Source organism: Lytechinus variegatus, chromosome 4 (genome assembly GCF_018143015.1).
Source record: "Lytechinus variegatus isolate NC3 chromosome 4, Lvar_3.0, whole genome shotgun sequence".
Lineage (NCBI taxonomy): Eukaryota > Metazoa > Echinodermata > Echinoidea > Temnopleuroida > Toxopneustidae > Lytechinus > Lytechinus variegatus.
This window is the reverse complement of record NC_054743.1, coordinates 13,772,334-13,796,668: the sequence shown is the minus strand read 5'-3', so window position 1 is coordinate 13,796,668 and position 24,335 is coordinate 13,772,334. Positions and strand designations below refer to the sequence as shown.

Sequence of the window (24,335 nt, the reverse complement as noted above, 5' to 3'; positions counted from 1 at the left end):
ATTTAACTAAATCATGGTTACCAGAATACCATCCAATGAGTACATTACCCGACTTCTGTATTCGAATGCCTCTTATGACAATGGACACTATATAGAACAATAAAATAATAAATTAGATTCACATCAGTGGAGATTTATTATCAAATCAAAGAATAAATATGTACATTGAAACAAAAAGCAAGACAGAGTTTGACTGATTCAGCAAGACAAGATTCAAAGTTCAATTCAAAATATTTTCTTCTAAAAATAATATGCAAGATCTAACTTCTACAAATGACAAAAATAATATATCTACTATATGTATATTTATATATTCATTACAATGACTAAATCATTATGAAGAAAATAACTACATAACACTCTTCCCAGTATACAAAATTGTATATTCTTTCTTTATTATTCTCCTCTTCCTTACAAAAAATATATACATAAGTCATGAAATATTTTGTGTTGATAATTTCTCTTAAACAAATCACACTGTTATAGGACAACACAAATGCAATGATTATATCAATATAAATATCCATATAAACTTGTAATGTTAAAAGTGTTCATAAAAAGGAAAGGTTAAAATAACAAATTTGTTGGTTAATATGTGTCTGACCACAAAAGATTGTAAAATCAACAAATCTCTGGTATGCTTTAAACCAGTAAGTGTTAATAATGACTAATATATTGGTCAATCTTTACTCCAATATATTCAACAAAACAGTTCCTTCTTTTGACCAATAATTCTTCAAAGTATATCTGCAATCAAGACAATTTATTAAAATGCAGTGAATAGTCTAGGGCTTAAATATCTGGAATACTTGTATCAAATTCATATGAATACAGTCAGTATTAAAGGACAAGTCCACCACAACAAAAAGTTGATTTAAATAAAATGAGAAAAATCCAACAAAACATAACACTGAATTTTTTTATCAAAATCAGATGTAAAATACGAAAGGTATATTTTTAAGTTTCGCTTGATTTCACAAAACAGTAATATGCACTTCCTGTTCTGTATGCAAATGAGGGGACAGATGACATCACTCACTAATTTTTTTTTTTTTGGGGGGGTTACTTTATGATATAAATTCAGTTCAATATTCTTTTCTCATTCATTGTCCTTTGAAACAAAGCTCTAGTCCTCCCTTAACATGTGGAATTACCATTATTTAACATTTCATAGTTGTCATGTTCGTCCTTTAAGTCAAATCTGTAAAAATTGAAATTTTGTATAATTCAAACAATAACAAACAAAAGGAATAGTGAGTGAGGGACATCATTGACTATCTCATTTGCACATCACTGACAAGTGCATATAACTGTTCTGTGAAAGATAAGCAAAACTTTAAAATGTCATAACTTAGTTATTTCATATCCGATTTTGATGAAATTTTCAGCATTATGCTTGTTTGATTTTTCTCTATTGATTAAAATCAACTTTTTTTTTTCGGAGGTAGAATTGACCCTTTAATATTTCCAAGCCATATTAATGATGTTCTAATTTAGTCTTCCCCTTTCCAAAAAATACTGTATATATATATTAAAACAAATGAAAAAATTGAAAATGAAATTCCAATTTTTATTGTTTTGAATTAAATCTGGAAAATTAATCCTATCCTTTCTTTGTTAAAGCACATAGAAAGTATTACTATCTTAAAATGGCCGTAATCAACATTTGAGTTGGGTATCTTATGTCAGAAGTGGCAAGCATTATATATTTTCAATAAAAAGTACATTAGTCCATATTAACTTTACATGAACAATCCAAGAAAATTTGTGTAGCGAATCGAGGCATAAAAAGACCTTAATATTAAACATTTCAGATATAAGTAGGAGCAAAGAAAAGTTTAATGAATATGAAGGCATTAAAATGCTCCTTCATATTAGAATTCATATTAGTGATGTGATTACTACCACCAAAACCACTGACCCCTCCCCCTGCAAGTTGCTTGGAGCTATAGCTCTGTTAAAAAAGGTGCTACATAAACTATTGGAAACTTGAGGGTTTTTTTTAGTACATTTCATACATGAATTACTTGAATCAAGGTTAGCATTTAGTACTGAATACATAGTATCATTGGTTGACTGCATAAACTGCCAATAAAAATGAATGCTTTTACAGCCTTCTTGCATGCAAAAGCCAGACATGCTTGAGTAGTGATTTAATTGAGAGGTGCTTCATAAGACTATTTGTATGTTACACACATTATTTTCTCTGGTGTGAGTGAATTTCCTACTACCCCTGAAGGAAATTTTGACAAATAATAAATTCAGGTGCTTGTTAACATCAAGAATTTTAAACTTACTAATTTGGAATTCAAATTTATATAAAAGGAATGATTGATAATTTTATCAATAGTTTTCAAGAACATGTTCCAATCATGCATAAAAGTGTTAAAAGCTATGCATCACTTACAAACAGCTTCCTAAAACATTTGCTGGAACTTCCAAACTACTAAAACGTTAATTGTTCTTAATTGTCTCAAATTTAATGAGACCTGGGTCTTACAAAGAGTTGCAATTAACCCCATCAATCTCAACTACATGGAAATCCATCAATGTCATAATTTTCTTACGGGGAATTTGCACAAAGTCCCTTTGTAAACAAAGGAGGAGTACGCTGAATTGTCATGACAATGATGCATGCATGATTATACATATCTAGAATTCTTTTGAAATAAAGATGTATTATAGATGCTGACATTGTTGGCTTTCCATAGTTGTGGTTGATTGGACCAATCACAACTCTCGATAAGATGGGACCCTGGGGCGGGGGGGGGAGGGACGGAAGTACCGAAGATTGGGGTGTGTACTCATACCCATCCTCATGTTCGAGAGTAAAATTGGAATACCGGTATACATATAAATCCACATTCTCATTATAAAGGAACACATCATAGATACGGGTTGGGGTGATAAAAAATTAAGCCCACATATAACATAATTCAAAATGTCTGATTCTATGTACATCAATGAGAGAATTTGGAAATAAACCTTGGCTTGCTCAGTCTTGTTAAGAAAAATATTTACAATACACAGAATTCATATTGGATTGCAAGAACATTGGTAGGGATCAGGTGTAGTTAAAAAAAAACTTTAAAAGTAACTTTCAATCTTTAAAGTGTGGAATAAATTTTCTACCACATCCCTGCACTGGTTTTAATTCATTGAATCATGGTTGTTGGCTAAGTGCAACACTTTTTTAATAACATTTGGAGAAACATACAGGTAACTTTTACCAATTCAGAACTCAAATCAAGCATTATTTACATCAAGGACAAAAGATGGATGAATTTTTTTACAATATCAATAATAAAAAAATGATAATAAATTGAAGCAAATGATGACTGACATGTATTTCAGAAATATATAAATCATATCAAAGGAATGCATGTAGCTATGAATGCAAAGCTAAGGCAAAATGATGATTATTGCAAGTTTTAAGATTTATCTAGTACTGAAAAAAATAAAATTATTTTTTTAGAGTTGAATTTCAGCACCAACTTTGAATGTAATGAAACCTACATAGCATGTAGCATGTGTATAAATCTTAGCTTAAAAAAGACATTTATATAGCTTGGATGTTTTATTGCTTTTAAGGAAAACCTAATATAATTACTTCACTCTTTAACAATAATTACAATAAGAATCACAACAATAACAATAATAACAATAATAGTAATAATAACAACAATGATAAGAATTATAACAATAATAATAACAATAATAATAATAATGATAATAATAACAATGATAATAATAACGCCTCTATGCGCTTGCAAAGGACATTACCCCCGCTTCAGTGTGGCGGTCGTAAGTACTTACAGCGCACACACATTTCAAGAAATGAATGCCTACCAGGTACCCATTTACCTCAACTGGGTCGAGTGCAGCAAATTTCTCTTTAGAGATGAAACATCTGTGTGAAAATGATTTTGTGCGTTTTAGTTTTCCCAGAAAACCAGTTTGGTAAAATATAAACTTGTACATAATGAGTAAAAATAAAACAAACATTCTTTGAATCAATGCAATCATGACAGCATAAAAGCAACAACATGAAACATATACACCTGTACATGAATGTACATGCAGGATCTTCATAAGATGTACAAAGATAAAATTCCAATTAATGACATGATTACTTAGTCATACCAGATGACCTTCATTGTACACATTTTAATATGACAATATAAACACAAATATGTATAATATTCATTCATACACTTATCACTTGGATATTAATCAGAATATAGAAAATAATACATCATTATGCTCCATGCAAACGTATTACCAAATATCATGATTTTGAGTATCAAATCAATATAATATTAAAATTAGTACAAGACAATTCACATATTTTTAGTGTGAACACCCTTATGACACTTCTAAGTTCCTCATTATCATTGTCTTTTGATTGTGTTCGATTGATTCTGTGATTGTTTCATTGTATACTTTAATTTCTTGTCTTAATTGTTATTTATTCATCATTCACGAAGAATTCTTTCATAAAAGTTGGCCTGATAGTTGAATAATCGAAAATCTTATCGTTCTTTCTGTTTGTATTCTTTCTTTTGTTTACTGGTGTTACATTTATGAATTTGTTTCCAATAATATAACTGTTATAATACTCTATGAATACTGGGCACAGCTAGTATTTTGCTAGTTTTCTTTTGATTTTGTTATTTTTGTCTAATATCTTAATATGTGAGTTCATATTTCCAAATTATAAATGAAAATGACAAGATGAATAAAACTGAATTAAAAACTGAATTCACGGAAAAGTCCAAAAGCATTGGGTATCCCAGGCTAAAAATGATAAGATTTGAATAAATAGAATAACATTAGTCAAGTTAAATGTTGGTTATTTATCAAAATTCATTCAAAGTAAAAGAGTTCGTAAAGTTTTACATTACTTTGATGAACTGTATATGCATTTAGGCATGAATATGCAATATGCAATATCATGTCAATTTTTACATACTTATTGTATTTTCTGTCAAATTCATAATGTTTTTATAAATATAGGGAACACAAAGAATTCAATATTCAATATTGACAATAAAAGATGAATCCAATAATAAATTCAAACATACTCTGAACCGTCATACAGAGGAATGGTTACATTATTGGAGTACTTCTAAATAAGGACTCTTGTCAATTTCAAATCCAAAACTATAGTTTCATACTTTTATCACACTGTTCAGTTATGAAAAAAATATAGATTTTAAAATAAACATAAGCAAAATTTACAACATTTGGCTAAAATTGTAAATTTTCACAATACTTTGTCAAGGTCGACAAATTTTACACACATTTTGAACTGTACATCAAATAAAATGGAATGCAAACTTGAATTCATGTAACACTCACACAAACTACACAGTACATATATATTATATACATACTATTCATATATTACAAATCAGACAGTCATTCCTCCTAAAAACTGTCTCAAAGTGCCATAGACTGTTACAGTACCCAGACCATGATACATAATTATATGATACATATTAAAATGCAAATTAAACAATCTTTATATTGTTTTCTTTCCTAATTTCTTCTTCAACTAGTATAGTTCAGCTCAGGGCAATTATCTATTTACATTTTCTTACAAGCACATCGTGTCCATATATACAATATTCAATACTGCTGTATCTGGCAGTAATTATCCAAATTTCATTAGTGCCCAAAAATTTTAAAAACATTTTGAATGATTCACATCATAAACAAAACAATTTGAATTGCAAGACATTGGATCACCTATAGGTGACATGACATATGCTCCTGCGACATTTGATCTGGTCTTGACATCTCAGAGGGCATAGGGTTAGAGCTAGGATGTAATAAGAGTTTTGGGTTCAGAATAATGTAAAGAGTAAGATTAGTGCGTATTTAATTTTGGGGGTAAAGTTTTACGTTTGGTTTGGTTTAACATGCAGACTTTCCATTGGAGCAATTGTCGCCAGAGCAAATGTCATTGAACCAACCCACTTATAATCCTCATTTAAACACTCACCCAGGGACCCAATCACATGAAATCAACAATTGATCATTGGGTTGTTTATTTAAGATCAATTTCACATAATGATCATGGCAATCAGTCAAAATATCAGTCTAGTGATCAATCTTTGCGATTTGTGAAACCAGACCTTGGTCGAATTTTTTTAAGACTGAAACAAAATCCTGTTAATGATGGCAAGTAATGATTAGTCTGCAGTCACAGACCCTGATTGGAACATTGATCAACAAGTGTACCTCCACGTAAAGACTAGCACATACAAAACTTGCCTGAGCGAGAGAGCCTTCAGTACACAAGGCATGAGTAGGCTGCACATTCAGACCCTTAACTCGAGTGAAGGGTTTGCCCAGCAGACTAAGTAATGTCTAGAAAAATATTTCGAAACATAAAATGGTGGTAAGAATGAAAGACGAAGATGGAGAGAGAGGAAGAAAAGATAAACTGGGAGGAATATATTACGGTCACAAATTAAGAGTTATAAACAATATACTGCGGTACTTGAACGACAGTGAAAGATATAAAAGAGGAAGCATATGACTTGAAGAAAGAAGAAATGACTAAATGACATTCTACATCTAATGTAATTTTTTTTTAGTGAAGCAAATTTCTACTCGATATGTAGCAGTTGATTTAGATATTGCAGGTCTAAATTTAATGATGGTATACTTACATAGGCAAATGTATACATTGATCACTTCTGAAAACTTTTTTATAAACTTGTAAGAGTTGTTGTTGATAAATTACATGTAGGGTTCTGAAGAATTTCTGAATGACTTCAACAGGGGATATACATTGGCTTTATCATTAAAAGAATTCAAGTATGAATAACTGTTTAATATTTTTTTCTTTTTCTTCTAATTTTCACTGATATTTTTTTTTCACTTTTACTTTCACTGGTATTTTTATTTTATCCATCTAACAAATCAAGCTATCCCACTTAGTATGGAGCTGGTTTTGATTAAATCTAGTTTGAGTAAATCTGGTTTGAGTGAATCTAGTTTGAGTAAATCTGGTTTGAGTAAATCTAGTTTGAGTAAATCTGGTTTGACTGAATCGAGTTTTAGTAAATCTGGTTTGAGTAAATCTAGTTTGAGTGAATCTAGTTTGAGTAAATCTGGCTTGAGTAAATCTGGTTTGAGTAAATCTGGTTTGACTGAATCTAGTTTGAGTAAATCTAGTTTGAGTTAATCTAGTTTGAGTAAATCTAGTTTGAGTGAATCTAGTTTGAGTAAATCTGGTTTGACTGAATCGAGTTTTAGTTAATCTGGTTTGAGTAAATCTAGTTTGAGTGAATCTAGTTTGAGTAAATCTGGCTTGAGTAAATCTAGTTTGAGTAAATCTGGTTTGACTGAATCTAGTTTGAGTTAATCTAGTTTGAGTAAATCTAGTTTGAGTGAATCTAGTTTGAGTAAATCTGGTTTGACTGAATCGAGTTTTAGTAAATCTGGTTTGAGTAAATCTAGTTTGAGTGAATCTAGTTTGAGTAAATCTGGCTTGAGTAAATCTAGTTTGAGTAAATCTGGTTTGACTGAATCTAGTTTGAGTAAATCTAGTTTGAGTTAATCTAGTTTGAGTAAATCTAGTTTGAGTAAATCTAGTTTGAGTAAATCTGGTAGAGTAAATCTAATTTGAGTAAATCTAGTTAGAGTAAATCTAGTTTGAGTTAATTTAGTTTGAGTAAATCTACTTTGAGTATATCAAGTTTTAGTACATCCAGTTTGATTAAATTTAGTAACAATTCAGTTTGCCTAAATCTAGGTCAAGTAAATCTAGCAATAGTTAATCTAATTCAGTTAGAATACAAAAGAGGTAGAATGTTGCATGAATATCAGTTTAGTTCCATATTATATCTCTGTCTCTTCAAATCCCTCAAAACTCACTTATTTCAGCAGACGTGTAGTAATAAGCTTGTTTAATTAGCTTTTTGAGCCTGCCACTATTGATGTTTTTTATCAGAAACATGGCGTAATATAAATACTGTGGATCATCATCATCCTTCAAGTACTGATTCAAGATTCTCAAAAGAAACACACTGTGTATGCACACGTGGACACCTACACATTAATCATCTTATTCTAAGAAGAAAAAAACCTGGAAAATCTGGGTACGTTTCGTGAAATTACACTTTGGACGTTTTACCCGACAAAGTCTGTTTTGTCCTACAGTCGTCATAGTAACAGTGCTTCTAAGCAAATCAAACCAAGGAAAGTTGTCATGTCTGACAACTTTGATGACAAATGGAGATGAAACGCTCTTCAAATCGCTTGCTAATTTCTATATCTTTTTGAAGCAATCAGTGATTCTTTTATCATGAATTTTTCATGAATTCATCTGTTGACTGTATGTTTTGCCATAGAGCTCCTGCTTCACAGTGTTGCCAAGTCAATATTACCAAATCACGGACAAGGGTACCACGGAACCATATCACGATTCTTTATGTATCCATCTGAACATAATCTTATGCCACAGACATAAGAATTTAATAAACTTTTCATGATTGCCATCATTTCCACAAGTTAATTGCCATTAATCTGTATCATGATATCATTACATTGCTGATGTAGATCAAAGTCATTGTAGGCTTGAAGGCATTTTTCTAATTGTCCTGGTAATTTTCGTTCCATCGGATCGTGCTTCCAGCATAGCTCCGACAATAATCTGGTCTTAGGTGAATCTTTGACCAGCTCAGAATATTCTTCCTTCACCCTCAGTCTCTGTATAATATGTATGAATATTGTATAAAAAAACCTTATATTGACAGAGTCAATAAATGAGCTATAACAAGATATTTACTCATCTCTCTTTCTATACATTTGCCATTACGTTCACGCAGTGTGCGAAGGCATAACATTTTTTTATAGAAATTAAACATAACATCTAAAGTAGTGGAAATTCATATTTTGTACTGATATATTATCTTTGAATACACATTTTCTGTGAATTAAACAAATATTTCTGTTTACCGTAAATGTAAATGAGCAGAGTATGTTGAGAATCTTTGACTCTTTCTCCCAATATCAGACAACTAAGATACATGTGCCCACCCACGATTCTGTTTTCATTCATAAATCGTTGAATAATTATTGCATATTGTAATTGCCGAATTTACAGATATATAAATAGATAAATCCTGTAAAAAATGAATAAATAAATCAATCAATCAATAAATGAATGAATGAATGAATAAATAAATGAATGAATAAATAAATAAATGAATGAATGAATAAATAAATGAATGAATAAATAAATAAATGAATGAATGAATATATTTCAAAGGATTTTTTATAGCTATACATGCAAAACAAGAATATTGTGCAAACCCCCCCAAATAATGTTATAGTAAATTTGTCTGAACGGATGCTTCGAAGATGTAATACAAACTGGCTCCACAAAAAAATTAATTGAAAAATGGACTAATCTTACCTCCTCCCTGATGGCATCATCGCTCAGGTGACTGAGATCACGATATGGGAGGCATCCATTATTGTATAGCTGATATAGGAGGCATCCCAGACCCCATGTATCTGACTTCACAGTCAATCCTCTTCCATCTAGCACCTTCAAGTCAGAAGATAGAGAAACAAAAATTGAAATCTTATTTACTGAGTAACTATGGAAGTGAATAAGTGATTCGTAAAGCCTATTTTTCGTGTGTTATTTATTAGTTAATGCTAAATTATCTATGTTTCATCCCCCCTTTCCCGGGCCTGGCTGGTCTCTGTCCTCATGTCCCCTTTTTTGTCCCTTTTGTACATAAATGTGTCCCTCTTCTCTCTTCTTCTTCTTCCAGTAGTGTGCATAAACCTCCACGGAGTATCGTCGCACAACAGTTGGTTGTCTATCGGCTAATTAAACGTGTTGCTCGTAGCAAAGCTCGATGAAAATAAGTCCAAAAACGAACGCATATACACTATATACAAATTGTTCTCATATTTTGAGTTAGTTTAAGACGACATCTCTGACTCGTGTCTTGAAGATGTCGATCGATGGTGAGATGACCACATTTTCAGGTAGACCGTTCCACAAACGGATGGTGTTTGGGAAGAACGTATCCTTCAGTAGTGATGTGCGTGATCGTGGGATTAGAAATCTCTTGCTGTGGCCTCTGGTGGTCTCTCCCCGCCTCTCTCTTTAGTTATCATATTATATGGCCATTTCTGTGCTGTTTATCCAATCTTCTTTGAATTCGTAATGAGGAACCCTAATTTACAAGCCTTGCTTGACTTAGGTCTCCTCGTCTTCCTTTAAAATCATTTCTTTTCTGTCTTAAGCTGTATAATGTATTTAAAAACAATGTTTTTCTTCACACTCTGTTTTTATGTATACCTGTATGTTTTATCATGTACTCTGCTTATTGTTTCATACATGTACACACTTGTATGTTTGTCATGTATTCAAACTCAAAGTTGGAAGACAAATAAAATGAACTTATGAACTAATTATTTTTTTTTGTGGGTTTATTTCTAATTTGTCTAATGCAAATTTGTCTATTGCCAACTCGTCAACTATCATTTGGTCTACCGTCACTATCCACATGATCTAATTGCAAATTTGTTCACTCACCATTTCGTCTTATAGCCAGTTGGTCCAATAGCCATTTAGTTAATAAAGCATTTGGTCTAATTGTACAAAGTGTTAATTGTGCACAATGAATGAAAATGAAATGGATATTAGACCAATTAGACCAAATGGTCATTGACGAGATGGTAATTAGACGAAGTGATGATTAGACCAAATGATTAATGGACCAAATGGTTGTTAGACGAAAGGTTGATGGACGGAATGGCATTAGACTAAATGAAAGTAGACCATTTGGTGAGTGGACAAGTTGGCAGTAGACGAATTGGCAATTTACCTCTTTTTCACATGTTGGTGCAACAAGTTATAAATATATAGCACAAATAAAATTGACCCAACACATGGCTAATTCCATAAGATAATTTACTTTTTTGTAGGCCTACATCCAACACCAATTTTTCTCAATTTTTACATCACTTCTGGAACTACTCATACAAGCTATGATAATCTCATATGGAGCACAAAGTGGCTACAAATCATTTCAAGATGGTCCTTCATATACATACATACTTTATGCAATTGTCTACATAAAGAATATATATGTATACCGTAAGTAACGGTGTATTAACCGCACCTTTTTCTTGGCGGGATAGAAGCAAAAGTCGGGGGTGCGGTTTATACACGGTGACGGGTCTGAGCCAGCCCGCCGTAACCCCTCCCGTACATGTACGATGTCTGCCAGTTCACAACACATCGAGTGGCCGGGCGTAGCCGCCCAGACAATGTCGTTTAGAGGGGTATGAGCCGCGGGTAATGGGAAGCGATTATTACAATATTAATTAAATGTTGTCCATAACAAACGTACCCACCTTCATGACACTAATTTTGACTTTATTCTCCATTCAAAGTAGTGAAGTTCCCTGGCTAATTTAAAAGAGACGCCAAGTATACTCGGTAATATTTTGTCACCGCTGAGCGAGAGTTGAGTGAGCTTAGAGATTGCGTTGTAATGTGGTTATAGTGCGACTTAAGCTGGCGCTATTCAAAGTCCCGTTTCGCGCCAGCTTGTTTTTTTTTTCCTTCCTGTTTGCTTTTCGTAAGATACCATGTAAACCACGCACAAGAGAGACGGCACGAAGCCATAAAAAACAACTGGAAAAAATGTCAATTTCTTTGTTTCTTGAACCTTCCTGTAATCCCGTATCCAAAATTCATGCTAAGACATCAAATTTCTGAAAGTGATTGTGAGATTGTGATGCAAGAAATGTGAATGTTTCTTCCTCCTATGCTGGGAAAGACACAGATCATAATTTGATAAGATGTACTGGCATGACTGGTACTGTATCGTAGTTTGCAATGTAATGGCAGTGCTGTGTGTGTGTACACTGTGACTGTGAGGTGAGTGAGTGTGTAAGTTGCCAATATTGTCGGGACCGTTCTTTCTAACATTTGTAGATGAATTGATCAAGAACAGCAGATTTCCGCATACCAGTAATCTCTTTGGATACTTTGAAATCTTAAAAACTTAGATTTTGTTTCTTCGTACCTCAAATATGCATGTAAATGTGAAAAGATTTTTATTTTTTTTTTTTTAGTCCAAAGTTGGGGGAGCGGTTAATACACGGGTGCGGTTAATACACCGTTACTTACGGTAGTTAATAACATTTATTTTAATGATAGATTACACTAATCATTAGGTACAATAAACTTTATAACAATCTGTGAATATGCTGTATGAGAGAATCTTGACATTTGCACACAATATCCCATGCTAAATCTGTGTTTTCTGTGAAAGTGACCCCTTCACTTTACCTCAGGAGGCGCTATTCGAGGATCCAGCCCCTTTCTCACACGCTCCGGAACATCCGTTCCTCTCCAGTCTTCACAGAGGGACCCTCTCAGATTCCCATAAGATGAGCTACATGAAATGTCTACAGCATAGTCAAAGTTACACAGCTTCACACGATCAGGGGTCACGACCAAATGATCCACTGAAAAATAAAATGGTAAATAAAAGTATTAAAAGCAGGTCATATGAAAGAAGGTTTCTGATTGGTCAGATACGCACTCCTTGCCATTGATCAATTTGTTATATGATAATGATAGCATGAAATTTACAGTGCCTCTTGCCAGAGGATACAAGGCAGACATAATGGCCCGAATTCACAAAGGTGGTTTTGAAAACCCATAGTTCAATCCATGGTTTTATGCAGATTTCCTGTATAAATTACGCTTAATTTAGCGCGTATCGGGCACGTGTATAAAATGCTGACGCGCGCTTTTGTCTCAGTGCGCCAAATTGATGCCTGTTGCTATGGTTATCCAGGCTATTTTATTCATTCCCACTCTTCAAACAGTGGACTCATGAATAAAAAAGTGTATTTTACCATGGTAACAGGCGTCAATTTGGTGCACTGTGACAAAAACAAGCATCAGCATTGGACAATTTTATACACGTGCCCAATACGCGCTAAATTAAGTGTAATTTATACAGGAAATCTGCATAAACCATGGATTTAACAATGACTTTTCAAAACCACCTTTGTGAATTTGGGTCATCGAGTCACAGAACATCCATAAATACATTACACATAATGCCCATAACCTTACAAAGAGTTATTGAAAGGCTCATGCATAGCTGAGTCCCGTCTTGCAAAGAGTTGCGATTGATCTAGACCACCACAACTATATGGAAAACCGGCAACGTCAACATTTAAAATGTGTGATTGTTCAAAATAATTTGTAGATCTGATATACGGTACATATTTATACATTCATTGTTTTCTTGAAAAAAAGGACAATGTGATCAATCGTAACTCTTTGTATGATGTGGCCCATAGTGCATCTACCATGGCATAAGCTCAAGCTATCACTCTATAAGCAGTGCTTACTGCATTAAAGGAATCAATTCTTACTTGCCAGCAATTACCACCACCACAGATTCATCTCTCAAACCAAACGTTCCCTTATTGTGACCTGGGGGGCATTTCATCAATATTTTCGTCCGACAAGTTGTCAGATCTGACAACTTTCCTGGATTCTGATTGGTTGAGAAGCACTGTTACTATAGTAACTGTCGGATAAAACAGGACTTGTCTGATAAAACGTCCGACAAGTCCTTTCATGAAACGCTCCCCAGGTGAAGCTTCTTGAGGTCATTATCAAAAATGATCTAAAGTGGGATGAGCATGTGAATTATATAACTTCCAAGGCTTCTCGGAAGTTGTATCTGATAAAGATGCTCAAACGTTTTGGGATGCCATTATCTGACCTCACAACTGTGTTCACCTCGTACATCCGCCCAATTTTGGAATACTGCTGCGTGGTATGGCATTCGTCATTGACCCACCAACAAATTGCAGCGATTGAATCTATCCAAAAGAGAGCACTGAGATTGATGTTAGGTAAGGAGTATGAATCATATGAACTATCTATGAAGCGTTGCACCTTGGTCACTCTGAGGGACCATAGAGATGAATTGTGTCAAAAGTTTGCCTTACAGCTTTTCAAGAACTTTCGTGACTGGCTCCCACCTGCAAGGTTATCACATCGAGAGCTCCGAAACAGTCACAGACTCACTGAAATTAGATGTCGGACGGAAAGGTATCGCAAAAGCGCGTACCGTACCTTATCCGCTTATTGAACTCTAAACTGTAGATCTGTCAACACCCAGTACCAGTCGGCTGCTTCTGGATCGCTGTTGCATTGTGGGACAGAGAGCAGTAGACTCAATGGACCGAGTCTATTGTTTTCTGTTTTGTGGTGTAGTTTTGAGTCAGAAGTGGCTGACTGGTGGTGTTATTTGTTCTTAATTATTTTTTTTACACTTTTAATTACCATGGCAATTATTGTATCCATTGTTTATTGTACATACATATTGAAAATGTTTCTTATTAGTTTACAATTTCATTAATTTAGCATAATTGTTTGGTAATTGTTCTTGATTTCTTCCCTTTTATTTCCCTTACTTTCTTTAAGTTGCTGTAATATTAGACAATTATATTTGCTGCTCTTTTATCATTTTCAATTATCAATACTGAATCTACTGAAAGCCGTTACAACAAATTTCCTTCTAATTCTTCTTTAAACCCATATTACATCACAATAATTTTATATTTTAGGAGTAAATCATTTTTCCAACAAATGTACTTTTTCAAGGCTTTCCAAAGCTAAGATCACTTCTTCATTATTATCATGATTTTACCGTAATTATTTTTGTAATTTCTTTATTCTTTTGTAACATTGCTTCAGCTGTAACAAGCTGCGATCATTTGTTCTAAAAAAATCTCGAATCTTGAAAGTTCAGTTTATGTAACTGTACCAGATCAAGATCGACGATGATATAGTAATACTTAACCTTGGTTTTACAGACTTTCTCACGAAATCAGTGTTTTACTGCAACTACTATAATTTAGATTTAACTATAGCAAATCACTTCATATGCCTTGTGGCAAAAAGAAGAACAGTAATCAAGTGCAAAGTTGCAGTTAAAACATATGACTGATTTGGTACCCAAAATTGATGTCAAAGTGCCCCACATGTCACCCTTATCATAAAATACCATTCTAATTGGTTTTGAAGTTGGCTCTAAAGAGTACCTTTTCATTCTAGTCTGCTGTGCAAACCCTTCACTCAAGTTATCAGAGTCTGAATACACAGCCTACAATAATTTCTGTACAGAAGGTTCCTCTTGAAACAGCAAGTGATATGTGCTAGTCTTGTGTGAAGACCCATTTGTTGATCTGAGTTTCATTCAGGGTCTGCACCTGCAGACTATCTTTACCCTGCCACACACATCATCCCTGTAAACAACAGGGGTAAAGCCTTCCATCAATCAACTTTAAAATTAGTAAAAATATATGTATACGTACCTTTCCAGTTGAGGTAGAGTATGTTTGACTCATGGAGCTTAACAGCGGCTTTACATGCTTCCATCCAGTATTTTTCAAGAGTGCCCCCGAGAGAGTTCAGAGAGGATGACAGACTTCTTTCTACAAGATTGAGGAGATTGAAAGTAATAATCAGGATTAAAAATTAGCTTTCATTGACCCTCAGAACTACATGTATAAAGGACAAAATCTAATATTGAAATACTTGTGAGAATTTGAGCGTTCATGTCATGTTATTTCATAAAATAAATCACAATATCAAGAGTAGCGTTAAGATGATACGACATACATATCCTGAAAAGTTTTGTAAAATGATCTTCATATCAGAAGGCAATATTACTAAATGGTACTTTTCTCTCAGACAATTCATGCATTTCAGGATACATGCACCATCAACATGTTTCATAATGAGAAGCCAATTTTTGAGTGGTGGTTGACAATACTTTCCCCGACAGATGTGAGTGTGAATGTATAATCAAAAGAAATATTAACTGATGGATGATTCCACGGTACATGGAAGGAAGAATAAAGATTAATCATTAGAGCTACAAATGAGATCTCAGGAAAACTGCAGGTTTTAGATGAGGTTAATAATCACTTTGAAAGAGAAACACTGTGATCAATGCCTAGCCATGAGTGCACTGTCATTGAGCAATCTCTCATCTGGGGGTGTTTCATGAAAGGACTTGTCAGACGTTTTATCCGACAGTTACCATAGGAACAGTGCCTCTCAGCCAATCAAAATCATGGAAAGATGTCAGATCTGACAACTTGTCGGACGAAAATATTGATGAAACGCCCCCCTGGATGCACATTATAATGAAGTTGCATGTATTGAGAAATGCACAATTCATTGTGACACCTGTGTGTAAGTTTTGTATTGTTCTAGCTTTGCATGACCATTACAGTAATCAAATACTATCATTATATACTTCGGAACAATCATTCAAACAATATTTCCATAGCAAATTGGTAATGAGTTACTCAAATTATTTGAATATTACTTTTTTCCATGCATAACTTCCTGTGAGAAAACATTCAATGTCAAGATACTTAGTGACATATGCTCACTGAATGTGCTGATTACGCTTGGAAATAAGAGTACAAGGATATACAGGGGTCGTGGAACGGTTTTCAAAGTGGGGGTGCTGACCACGTAAAAATCACAATCATATGGTAAATTTTTACATTTTTGTACACGGTTTTGGAAAAAAGTGGGGGGCTGAAGCCCCCCTGGTTCCGCGGCCCCTGATATGAACATATATTCTACACAAATTTAGAAAGTTTCAGCTTCCAAAATATTTATCCAATGCATTAGACCATTGCCAAATCAAAACCAGTATTCAGAATACCGCAAAAGAGTTTTATTGCCAATACTGTAGACAAGAGATTTCAAGAAGAATAGAGAAGATTTATATTACCGGAGAGGTAGGTTGAGCAAATGAGAAGCTTATCTCCTTTCAATTTCTTGTGCCACAGACATGTTGAGATGATATCTTTGAGGCTTGGTGAACTCTTAGAGTGGAGTTTCGGGAGAGTAGATGTCAAATTTGAACACCATCGAACCTGGATGAGGGATAGTGATTAGCATGATACTTTCTACTTATCATCTTCTATTGAAAGAAAACTTACTACTTGTCTTCTCTTTTTTCCCCACCTTCTCCACCGATCTCCCCTTTCCCTCCCTCCGCCTCTTAGGCCTCATCATCGTCTTTAATACTCCTCATCTCATTCTTGTTTTTGCTAGTCCTCCTCCTCCACTCCCCCTTTTCATCATTTAAAGAGAAATGCCAGTAGTTGCAGTAAACACTGGTTTCATGAGAAAGTCTGTAAAGCCAGGCTTAAATGTCAGTATATCATCGAGGATCTAGATCTGGTACAGTTACATAAACTGAACTTTGTGAAATCTTGAAATCTACGCTGAAAAATGTTCACACTGAAGATCACCAACAGAGATAGGTACACGTGGGACAGTGTATTATTATTGCTGGAATAAAGACCCGACGGAAGTGACCAAATCCGCGCTTATTTTGCTGATTTCTCAGCAATTACTAGTACACAATTTCTTCCAGAATCCTTTGGCACATATTTTTTATTCATACAAACAGACACTTGGGTGGTCATTATATTAGATTCTGTAAAAGTCATTTTGAGATCGTTACCAATACTGGAATTTATCTTTAATTCTCCCTTCCTTCTCATTCTTACAATTTATGATTTCTACATGACTAGTACTCCTGGGACCTGTTACACAAACATTTCAATAAATGTTTATTGCCAACAAGCAAATTAACCCACTGCCTACTCGAACCAGACGATCCGTTTACAAAGCCTACAGGAATCACAGAAGTCAGTAGCCAAGGGTTTAATTATTATACACATGTCCAGGTCCTCTCTCTAACAAGTCTTCTCTTATACCAATACCATCACAATGTTAAACATATAATCCAGAGGAAATTAGAAATTACCTTTTTAATGACAATACTGATCTCGTGCTCCCGCTTCTTGGCTTTGCAATGGATGGGAGTAAAGTGCCCAAATTTGCAAAGTCTGCCCTCTGTTGTCAGTTGAGCGAAAGGCTGGCCCCTCCTCAAGAAACTTTCTGCGTTTGCATCAAAACTCTGAAAAAAAAATCAGCAAGTTAAAATGTAAAGAAAATGAAAATAAACTGAATGACATGGGTAAAAAATGACTTCTGTGAAATAACGTAAAAAAACTACAAACAGCTTGTTTAATCTTTTATTTATTTTGTCACGAAACATTTCAAACTAAACTTTATTTCTGAAAGCTAGGTCACTTTAATACTCCACTACTGTACCCTCTAATAATATTATTATTTAAAATGTATAACAAAGTGCGATAGAAATTAAGAGCAGCACTGCATTGGGGCAACCCAACCCCAATTTTTTTCAAGAAGTGAAAAAAAGAAAGAGAAAAATACTAAATATACTCATATTGAGAAAAACAGTATTCAATTACTAATGGGTCTACCCTGCTGAAATAAAAAAAAAAATAAATAAAATAAAATGAAAATAAATAAATGAATACGTACGTACATACATACATAAATAGATAAATATAAAAGGAATAATTGAACACTGTAAAAGGATGCTGGGCTAGAGTCAGAAATTTCGAAGTTCCTCTGGAAACAAGTAGAGATTGATACTTGACAAATGATATACAAGTAATTAATATCATTATTTTGTTTGTGTCAAAACTATGTTGTTAATGTTACATGTATATCAGCATGAATCACATCACTGGCTGTGTATACAATCAGTGTAAAATCTTGTGTGACCTTTAACCCTAATTCTCCGGGGGGGGGGGGCATAATGGCCCCCCCTCAACAATTTTCGTGATATATCTGCTGCGTAAAATTTTTTGACCTCGCCGCTTACTGACTTTTTACTTTCAAGTCTCACGCAAATTTTGAGACCAAATTTGTAACGCCCAGGAACGCGGTTACGACATTACGCAACATTTTATAAGTGCATGTCAGACCCAAAATTGCTCATAACCGTGATTTCATGTACAAATCCAATGCAAATTGTGTATTTAGCCAAAATTCATAAATGTATCATTTCTACTTTTACTGATTAAACTTAATTAATTTTACCTTGTCTATGATCAGAATTAAGTCTAGAACGATTTCCATTGAAAAAACAATAAAAGAAAAGTAAAAAAATAAAGAAATACATAAGAAATTCATAAAACATTAAAATACATAAGAAATTGATTTCCAAACCGAGGTTTTTTTAATTGCGATTGTTAAGAATGCTACAAAGAATATTTTTACTAAAAAATAGCATTCTAGGAGCTTTATTTAGTGAATTAGTGCAAAAAGTATGATTTATGCATAAATTAGCATAATTAATTTATATTAAATAAAATCTCATTATTTTGGAAAATTTTTCCATACAGCCTTGTAGATTACATCGCACAATACCAGCATGATTTTTGCGTCGCTCGCGCGATCGGTGGCTGAGATCTTAATGGCCCCCCCCCACAAGGTACCAATAGGCAATGGGTTATATGTCCATCTCTTGATGTAACGTAATAATAATAAAATTCAGGATTTGTATAGGGCACGTATCCTCCTTGCTAGGTGCTCAAGGCGCTCCTATATTACCCCGGCTAAGCTAGTCTACCGATTCTGCTGCGCACAGTTTTTTGAAGAATTACTTCTTGCCGGTACCCATTTACCTCACATGGGTTGAGTGCAGCATAGTGTGGATAAATTTCTTAATGAAGGAAAACATGCCATGGCTAGGAATCGAACCCACGACCCTCTGTTTGAAAGGCGAGAGTCAGAACCACTAGACCACGACGTGCTCACACTGCAAATAATGAAAATACCCTGTCCACAAATGTGACTTACCCATAATTCCACTCCGTCATCAGTAGGACGATGCAACTCTTCCAGTTCATGAAGTCTTTCTAAAACCTCCAATTCTTTCTTTCTCATCAAACATCCTAACACATCCTCCCAGCGACGCATATCAAGGTCATGAAGAAGCCCCGTCTCACTGCAAAGACAATAATAATAATAACATGCAACATTTTAGCGATGAATACCATGTTTCTAAGCACTGCATACAATTACCCCGGGTTCAGAACGGCTATCCTGATCAGATGCTTGAGCATTCAAGGAATTCCTTCCAACTGGATACTACTACACTTGGGTGGACAGCGGCAAATACAGATGAATGCCAATAAATTGACGAGGTTTGTTCAGTTTGTATCCAATCGAGGTCTTCTAAAAGATGGTGTAATTATGAGATCATCTAACCCTATCGTAGCTGAACCCATTGGCCTGTATTCTGAAGGCAGCTTATATTAGACCATGGTCTAACTCTGTACTAATTTATGGAAAGCCAAAAATGTCAACATTATCTTACATTGCACGTTTCCTATGCTTACTGCGCTCTTTCTTAACTTGTGAATGGTGAAGAGAGCTGTCATATTTATCCTGTTGAAACAGTTAAGAATGAATTGAGAGGAAAAATGAGCTGATACATTGAAATTATACTTTTAGAATGCCACTATTGGCTATCCATAGTTAAACTACAACTTTAAACCAGAGTTTAAATTAAACCCAACTTCAGAATACGGTCCATATGGTATAACACTCACTAGGACTGTGATGCTGGTGTTCCATTAAAAACACACACATATGTGATCTTATTTCCAATTCATCTACATATCATTTTGCACTCTGTCAAATACATGTAAATATTTGTTTGAAAACAATTATTTGTTAACACATATTTTAATCATATAAATTAAGTGTTGTTAGACCAGGTCAAGGAACAGTGTTATTAAGCTATTATTAAACTGAAAATTTTACAAAAGAATAGATCAATTACTTGGTGTGCATACAATTTTGACTAACTTTCTCAAAAACATCTATCCGATAATAATAATAATAGCTTGATTTATGAAGCCTTTTTTGCCCAAGGACAGAAAACACTGCTATTAATACCCTGGCTTCAGCTGTGCTACTCATGTAGGAGCTCAATTCTTCCTACCAAGTACCCATTCACCTCACCTGGGTTGAGTGCAGCACATGTGGGTAAATTTCTTGCTGAAGGACAAAGGGCGATAAGGTTATCAATTTACATTCACTTGGTCTAAAAGCATTCATCCGATAGTCACAATTTGGTATAATTATCATGTAGTCTACACCACATTTGGTCTAGTACTCATATAGTCTGATCCTCATTTAGTGCAATTCCCGTTGGTCGCATTTTCACTTTGTCTTCATATTAGTTTTGCTTTGTCAAATAAAAATTTGGTTCTCAAACAGATCATGCAACCATATAGTGTCAGACCAGGGGCCTGTTTTACAAAGAGTTGTGATTGATCCGATCACTTGCAACTATGGAAAGCCAGCAAAGTCAACATGTAAATTGCATGTTTGTTCAAAACATGTCTAGATATGAATGTATATCCATACAAATTTAATGATTTTTTGACAATATGGTGTGTTCCTATTTGTTTACAAAGGACATTTTGCAAATTCCTGCATAAAAAATTATGACACTGATGGATTTCCATAGAGTTACGATTGATCGGATCAATCATAGCTCTTTGTAAGACGCTGCCCAGGTGGATATTACACCAAATGGGTTTAGTCTAACTATAAATAAGACAAAATGGAAAATGGGCTGAATGGCAATTAGACTAAATGGTTAAAACACAAACTGGTAGAAAACAAACTAGGATTAGGCTATATGGGAAGAGACCATATGTAAAGTAGACAAAGCATGCGCAGATAAGTAGGTAATTTACCAGACATACCTACCTGTATAGATCCTTGATGAAGCCACAAAATGGCAGCACACATCGGTCTGACGTGCAGCTCTCGCTAGACAAAGCAGGCGCAGATAAGTAGGCAATTTACCAGACATACCTACCTGTATAGATCCTTGATGAAGCCACAAAATGGCAGCACACATCGGTCTGACATGCAGCTCTCGCTAGACAAAGCAGGCGCAGATAAGTAGGCAATTTACCAGACATACTTACCTGTATAGATCCTTGATGAAGCCACAAAATGGCAGCACACATCGGTCTGACGTGCAGCTCTCGCTAGACAAAGCAGGCGCAGATAAGTAGGCAATTTACCAGACATACTTACCTGTATAGATCCTTGATGAAGCCACAAAATGGCAGCACACATCGGTCTGACGTGCAGCTCTCGCTAGACAAAGCATGCGCAGATAAGTAGGCAATTTACCAGACATACTTACCTGTATAGATCCTTGATGAAGCCACAAAATGGCAGCACACATCGGTCTGACGTGCAGCTCTCGCTAGACAAAGCAGGCGCAGATAAGTAGGCAATTTACCAGACATACCTACCTGTATAGATCCTTGATGAAGCCACAAAATGGCAGCACACATCGGTCTGACGTGCAGCTCTCGCTATGATTCCAGTATGCTTTGACCATCTCCTTGCAGTGGTCACACCGGTCAAGCGTTCCATTCCGATAGCACTCCTTAAAAAATTCCACATGAAATTTTGTCTGTGGATCAAAGTCGATTATAAAAAAAGAAAAGAAAAATGTGATACATTACAAAGAGCACATTGCACATAGCAGATTGTATGTCCCTACATGCTAAACTGTATAAGTAAGAATATAAGTATGTGGATCCTACACAAATGGTTGGCTAACACATGACAATCCTACACAAATGGTTGGCTATGAGATGGTCATATGACACACATTTCTACTGTAGGTTTAACCTGGAGGGTGTTTCATACTAAAAGCTGTTCATAAGTTAGGGGGACTTTAAGAACGACTGGTGAACCTTTCTACTGGTAAATGGCATAAACCGAAATGTTCATTGGCGATGGTTTAATGCGAAAGAAAGGTTCACCAGTCAGATCACGAACAGCTTTATGAAACAGCCCCAGGTATTTTTTGCGTGCATTTGAAAGTCAAATCATGTGTTTTATGTTTATGTGATTGCTAGTATCAAGTCAAACATGATGCATAGAGGGAAACAATGTATATAGGCCTGAATTGAATACAAATGGATAATGCTTCTCCCCCTTATTCTTTGCTAAATGAAAATCCATATTTTCTTATTGTTCGAAAAGACATCTGAAATAGAAACACCTCGAACATTCATTTTGCCCAATTGATTGTCGGCCCAGCAGCCACCGAGCAGCACCAGATCAACATTGCTCTATCCATTGAATCATTGAACACCAAACAGGGTAGAAGCAACTCCCATCTTTCAACGTCTTTTGGTCTGATGTCACTGGGGTTTGAACTCCCAGTTGTAAGACAGACACTCTACCAACTGAGCCAACATAGATATGTATGATGGTGGGCCCCAAGTCTGCGCACCTAACAATTTGAGTTAAGATTTAACATGAATTTCTTCTTATTTCACAACATATTTTGGTTAATAGTGTTCCTTACATTGTTAAGAGTAAGTGTACCAAATTTCTCATTAAAAAATGAAAGAAAATATAAGATTTTCTTGAAAAAACCTCGGGCAGCCATTTTCAGATTGAAAAAAAAAATGGTACCCCATGTCTGCGCATGCATTCACTTTGCACACGATTCGGGGATTTCGATGACAAAGGCTGCATTTTTAGGCCGTCACATGAAATGCCCTGAATTCATTATTTTTCCACCATTTTGAGTCAGATTTTTAAATGAATACCTGCCTATGTATTGCATGTGTAAAGTTCGTGCCCGTTGCGTATCTTCTTTGTACTAGAATCGCGCAGATACGCGGGTGCGCAGACTTGGGAGACCGCGCAGACATGGGGGAACTGACCATATATTACCTTTGGGCATTGGGGGCAAGTGTTGTGTCTCATTTCCTCACAGTATGCGCTCTCCTCAAGGATTGTCTGTAGGTTATTCTTTGTTTCTTCATCAAGGGCTGCATGATCAGGAACATCTCTCGGAGCCTGCCAAGGGAGTTACAGTTAAACTTGACATGAAATCTAGAGGTACGGTCACATGTGGGTGTTTCATAAAGCTGCTTGTAAGTTAAGAGTGACTTTAAGAACGTCTGGTGATCATTTCTTACGCGCTTTACCATCGCAAATTGACATTTTGGTGTATACCATTTACCACAAGAAAGGATCACCAGTTGTTCACAAAGTCGCTCTTAACTTTAGAACAGCTTTATGAGACAACCCCCTGGTCTGTATTCTGAAGCCAGGTTTAATTCAAACGCTGGTCTAAGGTTGTGGTTTAAATATGGAAGGCCAATCGTGACATAAACCTCTAAAAGTGGAGGTTCTCAGTATCAGCTCATTTGAATCTCAAATCATTCCTAACTGTCTGATAAGATATTTGTCTTCACCAACTAGGAAAGAGCACAGGAAACATAACAAACATACCATGTGAATAAATTTTGATATGTTTGGCTTCCCATAATTTTAGCAG

The 24,335-nt window shown here is 34.9% G+C and overlaps 2 protein-coding genes across 3 annotated transcripts; one reads left to right on the top strand and one right to left on the bottom strand.

Moving 5' to 3' along the window:
• The first annotated feature begins 6,644 nt into the window (after positions 1–6,644).
• LOC121412812 lies at positions 6,645–7,573 on the top strand. Its single transcript, XM_041605573.1, has 2 exons — positions 6,645–7,193; positions 7,377–7,573. The coding sequence occupies exons 1-2, from the start codon at positions 6,953–6,955 to the stop codon at positions 7,571–7,573; spliced, it is 438 nt and encodes a 145-aa protein (XP_041461507.1). The 5' UTR covers positions 6,645–6,952.
• A 953-nt stretch (positions 7,574–8,526) lies between these two features.
• Positions 8,527–23,880, bottom strand: LOC121413443 (tyrosine-protein kinase CSK-like). Of its 2 annotated transcripts, XM_041606263.1 has the most exons (9): positions 23,726–23,880; positions 22,282–22,445; positions 19,796–19,943; positions 17,886–18,038; positions 16,839–16,983; positions 15,400–15,519; positions 12,341–12,519; positions 9,434–9,568; positions 8,527–8,724 (listed from the first exon to the last, which is right to left on the bottom strand). In XM_041606263.1, exons 1-9 carry the CDS (start codon positions 23,756–23,758, stop codon positions 8,527–8,529), a joined length of 1,275 nt encoding a protein of 424 aa, XP_041462197.1. In that variant the 5' UTR covers positions 23,759–23,880. The 2 variants fall into 2 exon arrangements, with proteins under 2 accessions (XP_041462197.1, XP_041462198.1); XM_041606264.1 differs by lacking the exons at positions 22,282–22,445; positions 23,726–23,880 and adding an exon at positions 21,722–22,034.
• Positions 23,881–24,335: the final 455 nt, after the last annotated feature.